This window comes from Sinocyclocheilus grahami, unplaced genomic scaffold (assembly GCF_001515645.1).
Source record: "Sinocyclocheilus grahami isolate Dianchi unplaced genomic scaffold, SAMN03320097.WGS_v1.1 scaffold473.1, whole genome shotgun sequence".
NCBI lineage: Eukaryota > Metazoa > Chordata > Actinopteri > Cypriniformes > Cyprinidae > Sinocyclocheilus > Sinocyclocheilus grahami.
In genome coordinates, this window is record NW_015505652.1 from 291,337 (window position 1) to 309,218 (window position 17,882).

A 17,882-nucleotide genomic window follows, 5' to 3' on the forward strand; every position below is an offset into this window, starting at 1 on the left:
AGAACAGAATTACAACTCCGCAATCTCAATTTTCACTGATGGTTCCAAAGATCACGAGACATCAGGACACGAGCTGACGAGCATCAGCAGCTGTATTTGTCCCAACTTATCAAATCAAGATTGGTAAAAGAGTTTCTGATCAAGTAGGAGTTTACACTACAGAGATGGTAGCAATATTATTAGCTATCAGGTGGATGGAGGATACTCTGTCAATGAATGCGGTGATATGTTGAGCTTCATTCCCTGCATTATCAAGTCTTATCAGTGGAAGATCTTCAAGACAAGACATTTTGTATGAAATTCTTTTATGTATGTATAGAGTGAGTAAGATAGGAATTAAGATATGTTTCCTGTGGGTTCCAGCACACGTGGGAGTGGATGGAAATGAGGTTGCGGATCATTTAGCAAAACAGGCACTGAAATGATCACATATAGAAATGATTATACCACTAAGCAAAGAAGAAGTTAAGGTTAAAATTAGAACAGCAGACGGTTAGACTTCGCATTGGCCATACTGCTTTAAATTCTTCTCTATATAAAATGAATAAGCATGAGTCTGGGAACTGTAGTCTGTGTGGATTACCAGAAACAGTAGAGCATGCACTATTACGTTGTTCTGCGAATGATAATGAAAGAGCATTTCTGTTGGAAGAATTAAAAGAAATAGGGATAGAAAATATGACACTTAAAACTTTGTTGAATAATGGCTTGAATCATTATAAAATATATAATGCTTTAATGACATTCTTTTAAAAAGTAGATCTGTTTAACAGGATTTAGAAGAATAAAGAAAACATTTTTTTCTTTTTTCTATTATTATTAATATATGAATTTATTGTTATTATTATTTTTTTTGTTTTTGTTTTGTTCTTCCTATTCCATCAATGGTCCACACTCCAGCCCAGTAGGTGGCGGGAATGCACCTATCGTTTGTTTGCCAACCGCCATAAAACTCCAAAAGAAGAAGAAGAAGAAGAACAAGATCAAGAACGTGTGCATAAGCAAAACGTTACTATTTGCTGATTTGTGCTGCTTTATTTTTACGGCTGTAGGTTCGTTGAGGATACAGATGGAGATGCAAGCAGACAGCGTTGAACCAGAGAAAAGTGATTTTCTGCAGCCGTTAGATAGTGAGATACAAACATGGATGTCAAAGGCGTTTGACATGGTAAAACTTCTCTGATGTTTACTGTTTGTTCACAGTATTTACCATGGTAACGGGCATTTCCCCTCAAATACCGTAGTTACTAAAGTAACGTTACGGCATTATTTTGAAACGAGTATGTATGTATGTATTTATGATGATTAATATCTCATTTCTTGTGAAGATTTTCCACAGTTTTTGTAACAAGAACTAGTTTCTATGATATTTTGGTTGTCATGGTTAATGTGTATGGTGTGTGTGCGCCTGCCTACATGGTAAATGTATTTTTGGTTGTTTTGAGAAAATTATAAACATATGAATTACTTTAAAGGCACTTGAGGCCCTTGAGAATGGTGAGGTTCCAGTTGGCTGTCTGATGGTTTACAACAATGAGGTTATTGGAAAAGGCAGAAATGAGGTGAATGAAACAAAAAATGTAAGTAACTTCAAGATGTGCCTAATTATGATAATTAAATTAATCATAAATTATAATGATTGTTTTATATGGTTATTGGAAGGATGTGTAAGCCAACGATAATCCTTATATTAATGTAACTGACGATAATCCTAGGTAGAGGATTCCCAAATCCAGGTGTGAAAAACTTGTTGCCTCTTTCCCAAAAAGACTCATGGCTGTATTCGATCAAAAGGGTGCTTCTACTAAATACTGAGCAAAGGGTCTGAATATTTAGGACCATGTGATATTTCAGTTTTTCTTTTTTAATAAATCTGCAAAAATGTCAACAATTCTGTGTTTTTCTGTCAATATGGGGTGCTGTGTGTACATTAATGAGGAAAAAAAATTAACTTAAATGATTTTAGCAAATGGCTGCAATATAACAAAGAGTGAAAAATGTAAGGGGGTCTGAATACTTTCCGTACCCACTGTATATATATATATATATATATATATATATATTCAAATGATAATTGATCAGTTACTTAACAATCATATTTTTCAAATCTGTGAAGTTATTCAGAAATGCATAGAAGATGTGGTTCACAGACCGTGATGGGAATACACCTCTTCTATGATGGACATTCAGTTTCTGAATTTAAATGAATATTGATATTTGTGTGAGTCTGAATGTGTAAATGGTGTAACTGTTTAGAGATTGTCAAAAATAAGTCTCATTCCAAGGATTATTTTCTTGCAATTGATTCATGATCAAATCATTATTAAGATGTGTACACTCAAGGTGAGAGAAAATGTGCTTAAATGTTAAAATTCTAGGAATTTAGTACTGTACATTATGTACTTATGTACTTATTTCTAATTAGATGAAATAACCTCACGTCTGTGCCTGCTTTGCCCAAGGCTACTCGGCATGCAGAAATGGTGGCACTGGATCAAGTGCTTGATTGGTGCCGTTTCAGAGAGAAGGACCCAAAGGAGGTGTGTGAACAGACTGTACTTTATGTGACAGTGGAGCCATGTATCATGTGTGCAGCTGCTCTGCGTCTGCTTCGTATCCTTGATGCCAAAATGTGGTCGACTATTAGTTTAGAAAATTTTACACATACAGTACCATTAATGGTTTTGAAAGAAGCCTCTTATGTCCACAAAGCTGAATTTATTTGATCAAATATACAGTAAAACAGTAATATTGTGAAATATTATTACAATTTACAATAACTTTTTTATTTTTATTTTGATATTAAAATTGAGTATATTTAATTTTTACCATTTCAAATTGAATTTTACCATTGGATTTCACAATTTAGGGTTAGGGTTGATTTTTAGCAGCCATTACTGCAGTCTTCAGTGTCACATGATCCTTTAGAAATCCTTCTAATATGCTGATTTGGTGCTTAAGAAACATTTATTATTATTATCAGTGTTAATGTGCTGCCTAATATTTTTGTGTAAAATATTGTTTGAAAAGAATAAAAAGTTAAAAACAGCATTTATTCTAAACAGAAATATTTTCTTACATTATATAGTCTTTACTGTCGCTTTTGAGCAATTTGATGCATCCTTGATGAATAAAAGTATGAATATTTTCTTAATACTTGACATCAAACATTTGAACAGTAGTGTAGATCTTTGTGTCACTCGCAGCTCTTCCTAGTCAAGTTTTTCTTACGACTTGTACATTTTTAATGCATTATTGCATTTACCCCAGGTTTCTATTGTCTAGTAGTATTAAAATAATGTCAGTGCTAAAAGGACACCTTCACATTTAGAAAGACATACCTCTTGTTGTATATGGGTGCAAAAATGAGCGGTTTGGAGGCTGTGGATCTGTCCTGGACGTCTCATCGGATCATATACCACACACTGGAACTTCATTTAAGGTAAAAGAATTTCCCTCCAATTCCTATCAAGTTAAATTTAAATTCCAGCTGATCCAAAAGGAAGCCAGTTCCTTACATTCTGAACCGTTCTGTGTGGCTAGAATATTTTTCTTGTAGAAACGTCCACATTCCCTAAATTGTAGTCCAGACCACATTGCATATTTTTGCTGTAGCGCACGTGCTTATTACTTGCTTATTACAGTGCATCGCCGGCTATAGAGCAGAAGAGGCTGTTGAAATGCTCAAGACATTTTATAAACAGGAAAACCCAAATGGTAAGGGAAATCTGTTTAATGTATGCATATTAATGTTTTCATTGTCCTGTTTCTGAAACTGATGTTTTTTTCTCCCACGTTTTTTTAGCTCCCAAACCTAAAGTGAGGAAAGATTTGATCAGTCCACCAGAAGGCGCTGTAGTCATTCAGGTAAAACGAGGACCGCAAGATGAGGAGAGCGAAACAATTGCTCCTTTGAGCTGAAATGGAAAATATTTAGACATTGAGACTTTTACAAGACCTTGTCAGTGCCTGGATTTCAGTGAATTTTGATTTTGCCATCTTTTTGAGGTCATTGATTTGATCTACTATTTGAGGAAGCACATTGGCTCATTATCTGGACCACATAGCTGGTAAACCTCCAGGCCTCCTCCTCTTCTCTGTGGCTGGACGCTGAGAGTTGTCTGTTAACAGTGTGTAGAAGTAATAGACTAGGCCTGTTCTGCATTAAAGCACAGGTTCTTCTCCAGCTCTTGCTCTCTTTGTGTCCTTATACAACCCAGAGAACTGGTTCTGAACTCTCAGTGATCTCAGTCTTGGGCTCACTAGCAGATGCAGGACAAACCCAGGTGGAGTTTCCACTTACTTCATAGCCAGAAACTTTAAAGGGATAGTTAAAAAATAATTTCTGTCAGTACTTTCTCACACTACTTTTTTTTCTTCAATGGAGCACAAAAAGTGAATTTTTTTGAAGAGGTTTTTAAAGAATATATACCCATTTTTTTTTATAGAATTAAAGTAATTGAAGATGGAGGCTGTCAAGCTCTATAATAGCAAAAAATAAAAGGCCATAAAAGTAGTCTTGATGCTTTGTGTATACTTGCGTTTTGAGTTTCCTGGAAGATGGAAAGTCACTCAGGTTTGGTACAACATTAGGGTAAAGATCATTTTTAGGTGAAGTTTTCAAAGTCGTTTCCTTAGGTTTGGCTGTTTATTTATTTATTTATTTGTGCAATATCTCACACATACCAACTTGGAAAAAAGAAAATAATTGTTATTGCCTCCATATAAGTGTTAATTTAGTATTATTTGTGCTGTTATAGTTATTATTGATATTTTGAATCAGAATTACATTACATTTTCATTTTAACTTCATTTTCAGTAATTTTATGTGCTTTTGTAGTTTTTCTTAGTTTTTTTTTAATATTACCATTTAGTTTAAATTTTTTTTTATTTCCAGTCAGCAATTTGAACTTTTTGTTGGTGGCCAAGGCAGCATTTCTCATTTTGATTTAGTTTAGTCTTAACATCTAATATTTATAATTTATTTATTTTAGTGCTGTCAATGATTAAACACATCCAAAATAAGTTTTGGTTTACATAATATATGTGTATAATATGTTATATTATAATATATATTATATAATATACGTGTATAATATATAATGTAAAATTTACATAATATACTGTATATTTTTTGTATATATAAATACACACAGATACAGTATATATTTAGAAAATATTTATATATATATATTTATATTCATATAATTTATATTATATATAAATGTATTTAATATATAAAAATGACATTTTTCTTGAATACATGCATGTATGAATTTATATATATATATATATATATATAATAAATGTACACACACATGTTATGTAAACAAAAAAACTTATTTTGGATGTGATTGTTTGACAGCACTAATTTAGTTTTTTTTAGTATTGTTTTTAGTTAACCATACTAATATTTAACAATACTAATCCTGATCTGCACACTTCCTCTTGTTGTGAAACTGTTCATGTCATGTTGCGTTTCTGGTTATTAAAGTATAACATAGCTCATAATGGTTTCTGGACCCCATATTATTAAATTGCCATGTGATGTGTTGTTAGTGGCTGGAAGTGGGTTTTCTGTGGGTGCGTATGAAAAAGCAATCAAGCGGGTTTGGAAGTAGATGTGAGGTGTCTGAGATGTTTTGGGCTGTCTTTTTTCAAGGCCTGTCGTCTTAACATGGCTACGGGTTCTGCCGGCTGTATCATATATTTGAAAAATATCCTCGGTCAGTTACTGCTCTGTTATTGCCATTGTAAGCAGAGAACCCATGGGTTTTATTGTTTTGTGATGAATGATCAGACATTGAGCGCTCACGGCTGGCTTTTTTAATATGACTGTTCTATGCTGATGTTGAAATGACAGGAGCTGTCATTAATAAATAAAAATAATCATTTAGATTCATTGTGTAAATATTATGGTCTTAGTAACCGATTCAAAACAACAGAGCACTGGTCGCACACCTGGTAAGCATTTGACAGGTGTTATGCCTTGGCAGCGTTACACCATGAGTCAGTGCGAATAAAGAACGTCGTAAAACAAGCTGCAGCCACCTACGCTGTCCCTGTTCACATGGACTGAGAACAATATTTTGTCTCTAACTCTTTATCCATATACGGTATTTCATAAAGCTTCATTCAGCTTTTAATAGAGTGAATCAAAGTGTCGAATTCATGTGAAGGACCAGTATATTTCATAATAGATTTTCCAATGTTAAGGTGAAAATCGTAGGTTTGTTTAATCCCACAGAGGGCTTGAGAAAACTCACGGAGATGGTTAAGACACAAGGCGTTTCATTCTGCAAGTATTTATTTTGATTTCATTATTTACAGAATAAAATGATAGGCTACATGAAAGTTTGAGACTTCTAGTTTGCTTTAGTCTGAAAGTCAACAAGTATTACTGTTTGTTACCTGTTTTACTTCTTCAATTGGCTTTTTCACGAGGGAAACAGGATATTCAGTGCTAAAAAAAAAAAGGTGGGAATTAATAGGATTGTGAAAAGCGAGTTTTGCATATCCAAATGTGAATTTGGATTAAAAAAAATAAACCATTAGCTAAATAGCTATTGCTTAACATTATCCAATTGCCTGTATGGCTCAAGTGACAATAATGGAAAAGGAAATTCATTTCAGAAAATGTTATTTTGATTTGATAAGTTACTATAATTTAATTATAGTTTAAAGACAAACATTTGGTAACACTTTATAGTGTTAATTAATATTAAATAATAAAACCGAATTTATTATTCCAAGTCTCTTCTGCTCACAAGTGTGCATTTATTTGACCAAAAATAGTCAAAACAGTAATATTGTGAAATAGATTTACAACTATTTTCTGTTTTAATATATATTTTAAAATGCATTTTATTCCTATGATGGAAAAGCTGAATTTTTAGCAGCCATTAATTCAGTTTCCAGTGTAGCCCCCCCCCACAAGGATTCTTTGTTGAATATAAAGTTCAGAAGAACAGCATTCATTAGAAATAGAAAATAGAATAATTTTTTTTACATTTAAAAGTATTAATTTCATTTAATAAAATGACTGACCCCAGACCTCCAGATGCTAGTCTATGCTAATGTGTTTTTAACATTTCAAGTGGTATACTTGACCAAAAATAGTCAAAACAGTAATATTGTGAAATAGATTTACAACTATTTTCTGTTTTAATATATATTTTAAAATGCATTTTATTCCTATGATGGAAAAGCTGAATTTTTAGCAGCCATTAATTCAGTTTCCAGTGTAGCCCCCCCCCACAAGGATTCTTTGTTGAATATAAAGTTCAGAAGAACAGCATTCATTAGAAATAGAAAATAGAATAATTTTTTCATTTAATAAAATGACTGACCCCAGACCTCCAGATGCTAGTCTATGCTAATGTGTTTTTAACATTTCAAGTGGTATAATTGAAAAGTATAGCTACTCAAAAAAGAAAATCCTTTACTAAACAGTTTGACTTTCTTCTGTGAAACACAATGGATTTTTTTTCTTTGAAAAATGTCTGGTGTTTTTTGTTCATGTTGTTTTAGACTCTTGACATAGAAACAGTTCAAACCTTTTTCACAATATATTCTTTTGTGTTCCACACAAGAAAGGAAGTCATACTGGTTTGGAACGATGACAGAACTGTTCCTTTAACAATGAACAATAGTATATTTACAAATTAAAATGTTTATTTTCTTAAAATTGTTGTTCATTTTAAGATTATGATGCATTAACTAATGTTAACAGATTAAACCACATTAGAAAGTGTTACCACGTTAACATAGCAATGAATTGTTCACAAGACCAGGAAATGTGCATTAAGAAAGTAAATGAAGCTTAGATAATATGATCCAAAGTGCTAATAGGTGGTCATTTATAGACGTATGGAGTCTAGACCGCTTTATCTGTCATTGAGCTGTACTTCAAATGCATCTCACACACCATTTACATTGCAAAAATTCTGCTGTACTCACCTCATTTACATCTTTTTTTTATAGTTTGTTAATACACGTTAGGGAACCGTTCACTTTGGTACTTCTGCATGCAGGAGAGGCAGTGTTAATGAGGAGACTATGAAGTGTCGTTCTGAAATTAACACTCTGGCAGAGAATTTTAACACATGCACACACTTTCACTCGCTCTCAACATGCGTCCGAACACACACCGTCCAGACTAAATTGTCAACAAAAGTGTTGTCAGTCAGACCTATGTAAAGTTTAAGTGTAATCTATATGAGAATCATCATGACATTAAACTGCCAGTCAGTGTTGAAGGCATTCTGTGTCTATTTTTTGACGATTCCTCTGAGAATAAAATGCATGATGAGGTGCAAGCATGAAACCGGAGAGTATTTTGACAGTTTTGTCTGAAAATTTAGATGTGATAACACAAGGTTTCTCACTGTCGGTTTTCTTTAAACAGCCCGAGAGGCTTTGCGCCTCACATTTCTGCTTTTATCGTGTTGCACCAAATTCGTTTTCTTGGCTATTTGGGACACACATTCAGTTGAAAATAGGACTTTAAGGGGATGAGGTTCAGCGGGGCCTGGTTATTTGGACTTGTCCATCAAAAGGTGATTGCAATTCGTTGTCGAGCGAACTCCTTTTCCTCGGGCCTGAAATGTGTGTGTTTCTCATTAAAAGAATGTCCAGCTCTGCACAAAGGAATTGTTATGTTTGGGCAACATCTGTGTCTTAAAAGGCCAAGGGGAAAAGGCCAGAGAAAATATAGGACAAACATTAAATCATAAGTACAACAATTTTTCCTTGGTAATTGAACGTTGGCTCTACTTTTCCCACAGAATTGTGGTGCATCTGTATATGTGCGAGCGTAAGGAGAGAAAGAAAATCGCTATGTGAAGACTGTTGCTTTCAATTCGCTCTTCCTCTGAACATGTGATATTTCCTTTATGCACCCTTCTTTAAACAATAATTTAATATTGAGTAATTTACATTTCAGACACTATATGGCCTTTTATTTTATTTATTGTTGTGGCGTCAAAACATGATCTAACCAAAAGTAACTTTTATATAAGTCCATGAGTTATACTACAGCAGGCATGTAAAAACAGTGTATTGTGTGAACTGCAATTTGCTTTCAGAGTCATAATCATCATGAAAAACATTGTGGATTTCAATTGTCCCTTTATAAATTAAATGATAACGCTTTACAATAAGGTTCAATTAGTTAATGCATTAGGTACAATAATGTTATAAAAAAGATGTTGAAATGTTGAAGTACTTTTATTTAGCAAGGTCAAACTAATTTGGTCCATTTATAATGTAATAATCATAAGAAATATTTAATGAGCAACCAAAGGATCATGTGACACAGCTTTGCCATCACAGAAAAAAATTACATTTTATAAAATCGGAAACATTTTAAATTAATTGAGATTAATAAATGCTGTTTGTGACACCAAATGCATTAGCTAACTATCGAAAAAATGCAACTTTATTATAAAGAGTTGCCATTAAATTATCAAATTAAATGATAATTTATAAGTATGTGGTTCTTGCTTGCCACTTCAGCATAATTTGTCAGATGTTGATCATTTACAAATATATTGTGCCTCCTGAAATATTAGTATTTTCTTAAATATTTTCTCATTATTTTTTGGATACTGCAGTGACATATTCAAGATCTGTGATCTCTTGGCAACTGATTGTGCATTTCAACAAGCTGTTTCAACCGTGAGTCAGAGTGAAGAACAGCACAAAGCATTAGTGACGGAAGTGTTCATGGTTAGTTTAGCTGGAGGGGCTGTCGGAGATTATGGTACTGCTGCTTTGGACATAAGAGGGAGATCTTGTACTGAGGATGAAGGGACATAGATCAGCTCCATGGGAGAGAGCCTGAGATCGAAAAAATGCAACTTTATTATAAAGAGTTGCCATTAAATTATCAAATTAAATGATAATTTATAAGTATGTGGTTCTTGCTTGCCACTTCAGCATAATTTGTCAGATGTTGATCATTTACAAATATATTGTGCCTCCTGAAATATTAGTATTTTCTTAAATATTTTCTCATTATTTTTTGGATACTGCAGTGACATATTCAAGATCTGTGATCTCTTGGCAACTGATTGTGCATTTCAACAAGCTGTTTGAACCGTGAGTCAGAGTGAAGAACAGCACAAAGCATTAGTGACGGAAGTGTTCATGGTTAGTTTAGCTGGAGGGGCTGTCGGAGATTACGGTACTGCTGCTTTGGACATAAGAGGGAGATCTTGTACTGAGGATGAAGGGACATAGATCAGCTCCATGGGAGAGAGCCTGAGGTGTGTGTGTGTGCACGCTGCTTCGGTGATTTGCAGGTCAGTGTCAAACAGGTGGGAGGAAGAGAAGCCTTCGCCGTCTGCTGCTCTCAGACTGCTCACGGGCTCCGTTCCCATCTGCTGCGCACTGCCTTTGGTGGCACTATACACCCACGATGCACTGCTCCCAGTCTATAGCACTAACAGGTGGAGGAGTGTGCGTGGGAGCATTAGGAAGCTAAGCGGAATGTATATGTACCTGAGGGGAAATGTGTAATGTCTCTAGCCGCTATCCCGGCATGGGTTGGGGAGCGAAAATTTGTAGCTAGACATGATAAACATACAACAAACACAAACTCACACATGTAGCCAGTCAATGGTGGATAATACGCAAAATCAGAAAAACAATCATTCCAAACCTGTATGACATTCTTTTTTTTCTGTAGAACACAAAAGGATGGTGTTTACACTGCTCGTTTCCATGCAAAAGTGAGCAAGGAAAAACACAGTAACACACTATAGAATAATCTAGTTGGATTGTAAGGTTTTTATCCAAGTCTTCTTAAAGCATACAATAAATTTATGATGTAAAAACATTTGCATATTCAAATTTGGTATGCTGTGAGTCACTGATCGGCTGATAGAGATTGCTTGTAAATTATAGTTAATGGTTGATATTGGATTTGTAATTGTTAATGCTCATTCCCTTATTTTTACCTTTATTTGCCATCTAACGATCACTAAAAGTAAAAAAAAATTTAAATTATGTCCAGGTAAGTTTAACTTAGAAGATCCAAAAAGATCATAAAGGGATTGCTTAGTTCATAAGTTTGATTTTCGATTTTTATAAATTTTGGTTACCTTTTAATGGAGGGACAGAAACCTCTCATTAAAAATCTCTTAATTTGTGTTTTGAAGATTAACCAAAGATTTCCATAGTATTTTCTCTGCATAAGTCTGTTTAGTTGCCTACATTCTTCAAAATACCTTCTGTTGTGTTCCACAGAAGAAAGAAATTCATAAAGGCTTGGAACGTCATGAGGGGGAGTAAATGATGACAGAATTTTCATTTTTGGCTGAACTATCCCTTTAACTTACTCTTTGAGGAATCCCAGATGTAGTTGTTCAGGATTTCTCCAAAGACGTAGTAGACACTGATCAGAGCCGTGAGGCAGACGAAGAAGAGAATTCTGGCCATGGGCCCGATGTGCTCCAGCAAGGGATAAACCCACACCCCCGTCATGCTGTGCACCCAGCACATCCTATGAGAGCGAGACAGAGTAAATCTGTTACCTCTGCACCCGTGATCTGTCTAATATGTTTGTCCTTCTGTCTGCTAAATCCAGCACTTGAAAGGCTGCAGAAGCAGTCACCACACTGTCAATGTGTCTACCATTCATGTCTGTGAATGCTAGACACTGCTCTTTTTGTTACGATGCGGCGCTGCTTAAATTCTTTTTTGCTGGAGCAATTTGAATGCAGTCACATGGTTATAATCTACGGTCTGACAGCCCGTTTATGTAATGGATTGTGCCTGTTTAATCTACTCCCGCACTCATAACCTTAGCTTTAATATTTGATGAATATTAAAGAAGGCCCATCTACCTACTTTTCAAATGGCTTGTTTTCTCAGCCTCGTGAGTGTCCTGTGAAATGGTGTGTATAAAAGCTGTCTCTGGAAGGTAATCCTCATGTAAAGCTGCCTATGGATTTAACAACTGCAGGCAAGTCTTATTCCCTGACTAAATAAAATGCAATGCCTAATCAGCTTAATTTAGGGAAGGGAAATAAGACAGAGAGGTGTGTGCTGATAATCTTATACTTGAGGTGATTTTGACAGAGGCCTCCTCCATGCTGTCAAACTAGTTTAGTTTGACTCCAAGGACTTTCTTCATATTGCCAATGAATCTGTTATATGCCAGACTAAATAAATCCGTGGCTGATTATTTCCCAAAGGTTTCTGGGGCACTCAAATTGGGGATGCGTCTACAAAAGGCATGAATTGTGTACAAAACAGGGCTCGAAACTCTTAAAATATATTTTCTCCCCCATCAAGCTGTGCTTGTCAACCTCAGGAGGTCAAACTAAATTTTATACGAGCTGTTTTATTTTCCATTTATTTTATATGAGGTTTGCAGTTTTCCAGTGTTGTTGCCAGTTTGAGACTAATTGGATCTAAATAGTTTGAAAACCCTTTTTTGTATATGTATATACATTTTATTTTCTAAAAAATAATTATTATTTATCCTATTTATTATATTTTTATTTTTATAATTATTATTATTGTTGTTGTTTTCAAACTACACCTGTTTAACAGAATTTTTGCGAATGTGTTATTTTCTAGACAAAAATTATTATTATTATTATTGAGAAATTATTCATATTTACTTTTATTTATTCTTAATTATGTATTAATTTTTATATTTATTACGGCATCAACTAATATTACATTTATTAATTAAACTATTCAACTATTAATAAATAACTAAATAAAAAATAAATAAATGTATTGTTCTTGTTGTTTTTTAACTACACCAGAACATGATGTAACAGTATCTAAATACTGGTAGTTTAAAAATCCTGGTTTGTTTGATTTTATTAAATTTTTTCGTTAGCTTGCAAATAAATAAATATTATTATTACCAACAATTAATAATGAATTCTTCTTCTTATTAATTAATTATTATATAACACCATATATTTTATAATAACTAAAATAATAATAATAGTAATGATTGTTCTTGTTGCTGCTGGTTTAAACTACACCAGAATGTCTAACAGGGTCACAGGTTTAGTCTAAAGCTAGTTGACCAAATGTTGGCTTGTAGTTATTGATAAACCTGTATGTTTTATAAAGGGACAAGTCAAAGTCTCTGTTTTAAGTGGGGATACAGACGCCTTTTGCTGGGTTCATTTCTTGTTAGGTGATAGTTTACATGGGATTTGTGCCTCTAATGCTTTTACAATGTAATGGGAGCCCAAAGTTTACCCTATTCGTGGAAAGTGCCAGAATTCAAGCAAATTAATTACTATGCAGAAAGACATAAGGGAATGATTTGGAGGTCAGGAAGATCAGGTGACCAGATGGAATCTTTCTTTTGACTGACACTGTGCTAGAACAATGCAAAGCCAGTTTCTTTCTTTCCTTTGTAAATGAGCCCAGTGTGATATTAAAAATGACTGTGCTGAAAAGAGACATTTACCATACAACATATCCCACAGCAAACATGCACACCGCGAAGAGTCCACAAGTCCTGCTGGGATATCGATGGTGTGTTGTTCTCATCTCAATTATGATAAAAGGAAGAACTGTTGTGTGCTGAAAAGGACAGAAATAGATCACAGTTAGCTTTACAAATTACTCTAAAGCATAAAAAAAATTGCCGCATTGTCGGCAAATTTCAATTGGCATGCTAGACGAGGCTTCTCCTGCCATGTGAGTGACGAGAATGGGTGAGCTCTCATTATTATAACCATTACTACCATTATGCAAGCCAATACAAACACTTCAGGTCATGGATAGTAATATAAAGTTAGTTTATTGGGGTTTTTTTTTAATGTAGAGCTGAACATCTGTTTCATTTTTATAAGGCCACTACCCATGTGCATTGTGCATGAGAAAATATTTAGGCTGAGGTTTGTTAAAAGTTGCAATGAACGATGACATACGATGACTTAATGCACATTAAGTCAGTATTAAAGGCAAATCATTTTAAAAACGGACATTCATTGTGTACTTAAAGTCATTGTTTGCTCACCTTCATGCCATTTCAAGCCTGTATGACTTTCTTCTTCTGTAGAACTCGAAAGAAGATATTTTGAAGAATGTTGGCAACCAAACAGTTTTGCTTCACATGGACTTCCATTTTTTGACCACATAATGGAAGTCTATGGAAGCCCATTTTTGCTTCAGAATAATTTTTTCTTCTTCTTGCAATTCGTTTATTTCTCACAATTCTGGCTTTTTTTTTGGCAATTCTGAGAAACAAACTCAGAATTGAGAGATATTAATTCAAGCTTTTTTTTCTTGCAATTCTGAATTGATATCTTGAATTTCTGAGAATTCAAAGAAAAACTATTCAGAACTGCAGGTGAAAAGTGTGAACAGACTCAGAATGGCAAGAAACAAAGTTGTGAGATAAAAAGTTGTACCTATACCTTTTTTTATTTTTCTATACTGTGGTGGAAACGCACTGTTTGGTACCATATAATGGAAGTCAGTGGGAGCCAGAATTGTTTGGTTACCAACATTCTTCAAAATAGCTTATTTTGTGTCCCACAGAAGAAACAAAGTCATATAGCTTTAGAACTACATAAGGGTGAGTAACCGGTGACTATTTAAAAAAAAAATGTGTGTACAATCCCATGGGCTTCTTCCATTGTATGTTCACTTCTTCTGTTTGTCACCAGGTGGCACCCTTCTTTCATAGAGACAGTCAAAACTCTCTCGTCTCCTGCAGATCTTGCCTCATTTGACCCCACGTCTGTGGTGGAAACGGCATCCAAAGGAAGACTTATGAGCCTTACTGAAATGACATGACATGTTGATATTCTGATATGCCTTTAACATGCCAGCACAGCTCTTACTGAACCCCCTTTTACAACACAATCATATTTCCACACTAAATAAAAAACAGACCACATTTACTGGGCTTTCCCTAGATATGAGCGTGCCAGCCCGCTTAAAGCTCGGATGCTGGGTGTTTAAGTCTGTCTCATCAGATCGGCAGGTCTGAACTTGTCTTTGACAAGTGTGAGGATGAGATGTACAGTCAGTGAGAGAGCAGCTATTTGTGTGTCGTTCTGTGACTGAACCCATGATGTGCTTGATACCAGTTATGAGTCACGTTACTGCTAACCAAACAGATACTGTAATGCTCAAGAACAGCGGGCAATGTCAATCAAAAGTCATATAGGAAGGTTAATCAGCTCTGATTCACTGTGACCCAGTTTTCAGTAGTTGGTGTTTTCACCAGTGTTGTTAAGGTTTTAAACGCCTCACTGTAAAAATCAAGGCTGTGTGATGCATTGAGATGTTTTTGAGTCTTAATTAATTGTTCCCAGTAACACAACTTAGTGTATCCGAGTCGAATTAGCTTGTTTACTAAATGGAAAATGTCCCATATATAGCCAATACATCCATGTCAGTGTCAGTGGTACTGTATTTTTGAAACAATTCTTCTATCACTTCCTCCTTGTAAATCTAAGAATTGTTTGGCGCCTGTCACTGTTATTGAGGTTTGTGTGTAAAGCATTGTGGGCTATGTGCATTCAACTGAAACTTTTGCACGTAATGCCTTTGCTTTGCAATATGTTCTCTTCAGAGGTTCCTCAACTGTAAGTTGCTTCGGATAAAAGCATCTGCCAAATGGATAAATGTAAATCCTGCAGAACTGTTTGTCATTAAGAATCAAATGGAAACATGCTTTATAAAGTAATAAGTTCTAAAACAACAAATAGACACATGATAATAACAGGACATGCTAAGGACAATAATTAAGACTTAGAATATGTATATGTATGTAAAGACAGATATATACACACACACACACACTACTGTTCAAAAATGTATACTTTATTGATCATTTTGATATGTATATGTAAAAATCATATATATATACACACACTCAAAAATGTATACTTTATTGATCTTTTTTTAGCAAGGATGTATTAAATTATTAAATTAAATTCACCAAAATGTACTTTTAAATTGTTACAAAACATTTCTATTTCAAATAAATGTAGCTTTGCCTGAAAATATTGTATCATGGTTTCTAAAATAAATAAACAAATAAAATAAAAATCAACTCTTTCCAACATTTATAATAAAAATAAATGTTTCTTGAGCACTAAATCAGCATGAATGATTTCTGAAGGATCATGAAGACTAATGGATGCAGTCTTCATGATCCTTCAGAAATCATTCTAATAAAACAGTTATTATTAATTATTAATACCACACACACACACACACACACACACATATAGAAAGAGAGACAGAGAAATCCATATAGAAATATAGAAAATAGAAATCCATAGCTGCAATGTGCCTAAGTACTCATCCAGACAGACATCTTTTCCTGTTTTCTCAGCACTATGAGTGAAGAGTTTTTTTCAAGACTTGTTAAAAATGTCGAGATAAAAATGGTTTTAAAAACGTGTCGCGAGACCCCTGCATTCTGTTCCCCATCTAGCTATTTGTGAACGCAAAAACGCGTCCTGTGTGAATGAGCATGCTCCTGACTCATTCTGTGCTGTCTGCTCTCAGTACGTGTGGTTTGGCACACTGTCTACGCTGACTGCAGGATGCAAAAACATTAGGGTGGTAAATGAAGCATTTGTTGTAGTGCTAATTTCTTTATTATGTTTTTGTTTATTATTAATATAAATCAATTATTATTATGATTACTTAATTAAGATTAATCATCTAAATTAATGTTAATTGAATTTTACATTCAAAGTTGAAATATGTAGTATAAAATGTGATTTCTTGTTTTTTTTTTTTTTTAAACAGTGAACTGATGTTGGATACTCTGTCTGATCCTTTGTGTGTTCTCTGTTCTTCTTGTGTGTGCATGTGCACATCTTTCTTCACCGTAATGATTTTTCCCTAATCGTTCAGTGCCCTCAAATATTTACAAAACATGTTTGCGACAAGTTTGGGAGATTCAGAAAACCTTTTCATCTCTTCCCAGAAGCAAGTCAGGGAGTCAAAGTTGGCACTTGGATAATAGACGGTTATTCTGTTCATTACGGTGATTACGGTCTAATTGCTATAATGTCAAACCTCTGCAGAAAAAACAAAGAACGTATGCTTCTAGAGGTGTGGAGATGTGTCTCAGCACGCATGTAGCACTAAAGTATTCTCCAAGGAGCTCGCTCACCCACACACATTCCATCTAACAAATCACAGTGAGGGGTAATCATTAATGCCCCGCTATCGAAACCCCTCATGATCTGCTGAAATGACTCTCAACCTCTCCAGACTGATCTTGAGAGACTTGTGGCTGTACTAGAGCACTTGTGCAGAAACTAGCGTGGGTTTTGAAGCTGCATACCAATAAGGGAATTTTAACAAGCAAAAAAAACATATTTATATTAAAGAAGAAGGACACAAATTGAGGCCTAATTTGGCCATTTTTTTGGCAAGTTATAATTCTTCATATTATAATTCTTACAATATATTATACAATTCATAATACAATTCTTTATAAAATTCACCCTAGTGGCTGGTGCTTTTCAAAATATGTTCACCAGCTTACCAAGTTAGAATTTATTTGATACAAATATAGTAAAAACAGCAATATAGTGAAATATTAAAATGTAAAAGAACAGAATATATTTCATATATTTATATATCTGTGATATATATTTTCAGCAGCCATTACTCCAGTCTTCAATGTCACATGATACTTCAGAAATAATTCTGAGATAATGATTTGGTGGAACATTTCTTTATTTCTTATTAACAGCTGTGTAGCTTCATATTTTTGTGGAAACCTTGACACATTTTGTCTTTGAGGAACAGAAAGCTCAAATGAATGAACTATCACTTTTGATTGGTTTCATTTGTCCTTGCTGAATAAAAGTATTATATATATATATATATATATACAGTGGGTACGGAAAGTATTCAGA

General features: G+C 34.3%; 2 protein-coding genes across 2 annotated transcripts in view; one reads left to right on the plus strand and one right to left on the minus strand.

Annotated features, from left to right (window-relative positions):
- The first annotated feature begins 872 nt into the window (after positions 1 to 872).
- Positions 873 to 4,378, plus strand: adat2 (adenosine deaminase tRNA specific 2). The gene is made up of 6 exons (XM_016235653.1): positions 873 to 1,168; positions 1,476 to 1,580; positions 2,463 to 2,613; positions 3,336 to 3,442; positions 3,645 to 3,717; positions 3,806 to 4,378. The coding sequence occupies exons 1-6, from the start codon at positions 1,070 to 1,072 to the stop codon at positions 3,919 to 3,921; spliced, it is 651 nt and encodes a 216-aa protein (XP_016091139.1). The 5' UTR covers positions 873 to 1,069; the 3' UTR covers positions 3,922 to 4,378.
- A 6,924-nt stretch (positions 4,379 to 11,302) lies between these two features.
- LOC107553436 (androgen-induced gene 1 protein-like) overlaps positions 11,303 to 17,882 on the minus strand; it is a 23,067-nt gene continuing 16,487 nt past the window's right edge. The window contains exons 2-3 of the mRNA XM_016235623.1: positions 13,448 to 13,563; positions 11,303 to 11,506 (exon numbers count right to left, since the gene is read on the minus strand). Coding sequence (XP_016091109.1) covers positions 11,326 to 11,506; positions 13,448 to 13,563 — 297 coding nt within the window. The 3' untranslated portion in view covers positions 11,303 to 11,325. The remainder of the gene's footprint in view (positions 11,507 to 13,447; positions 13,564 to 17,882) is intronic.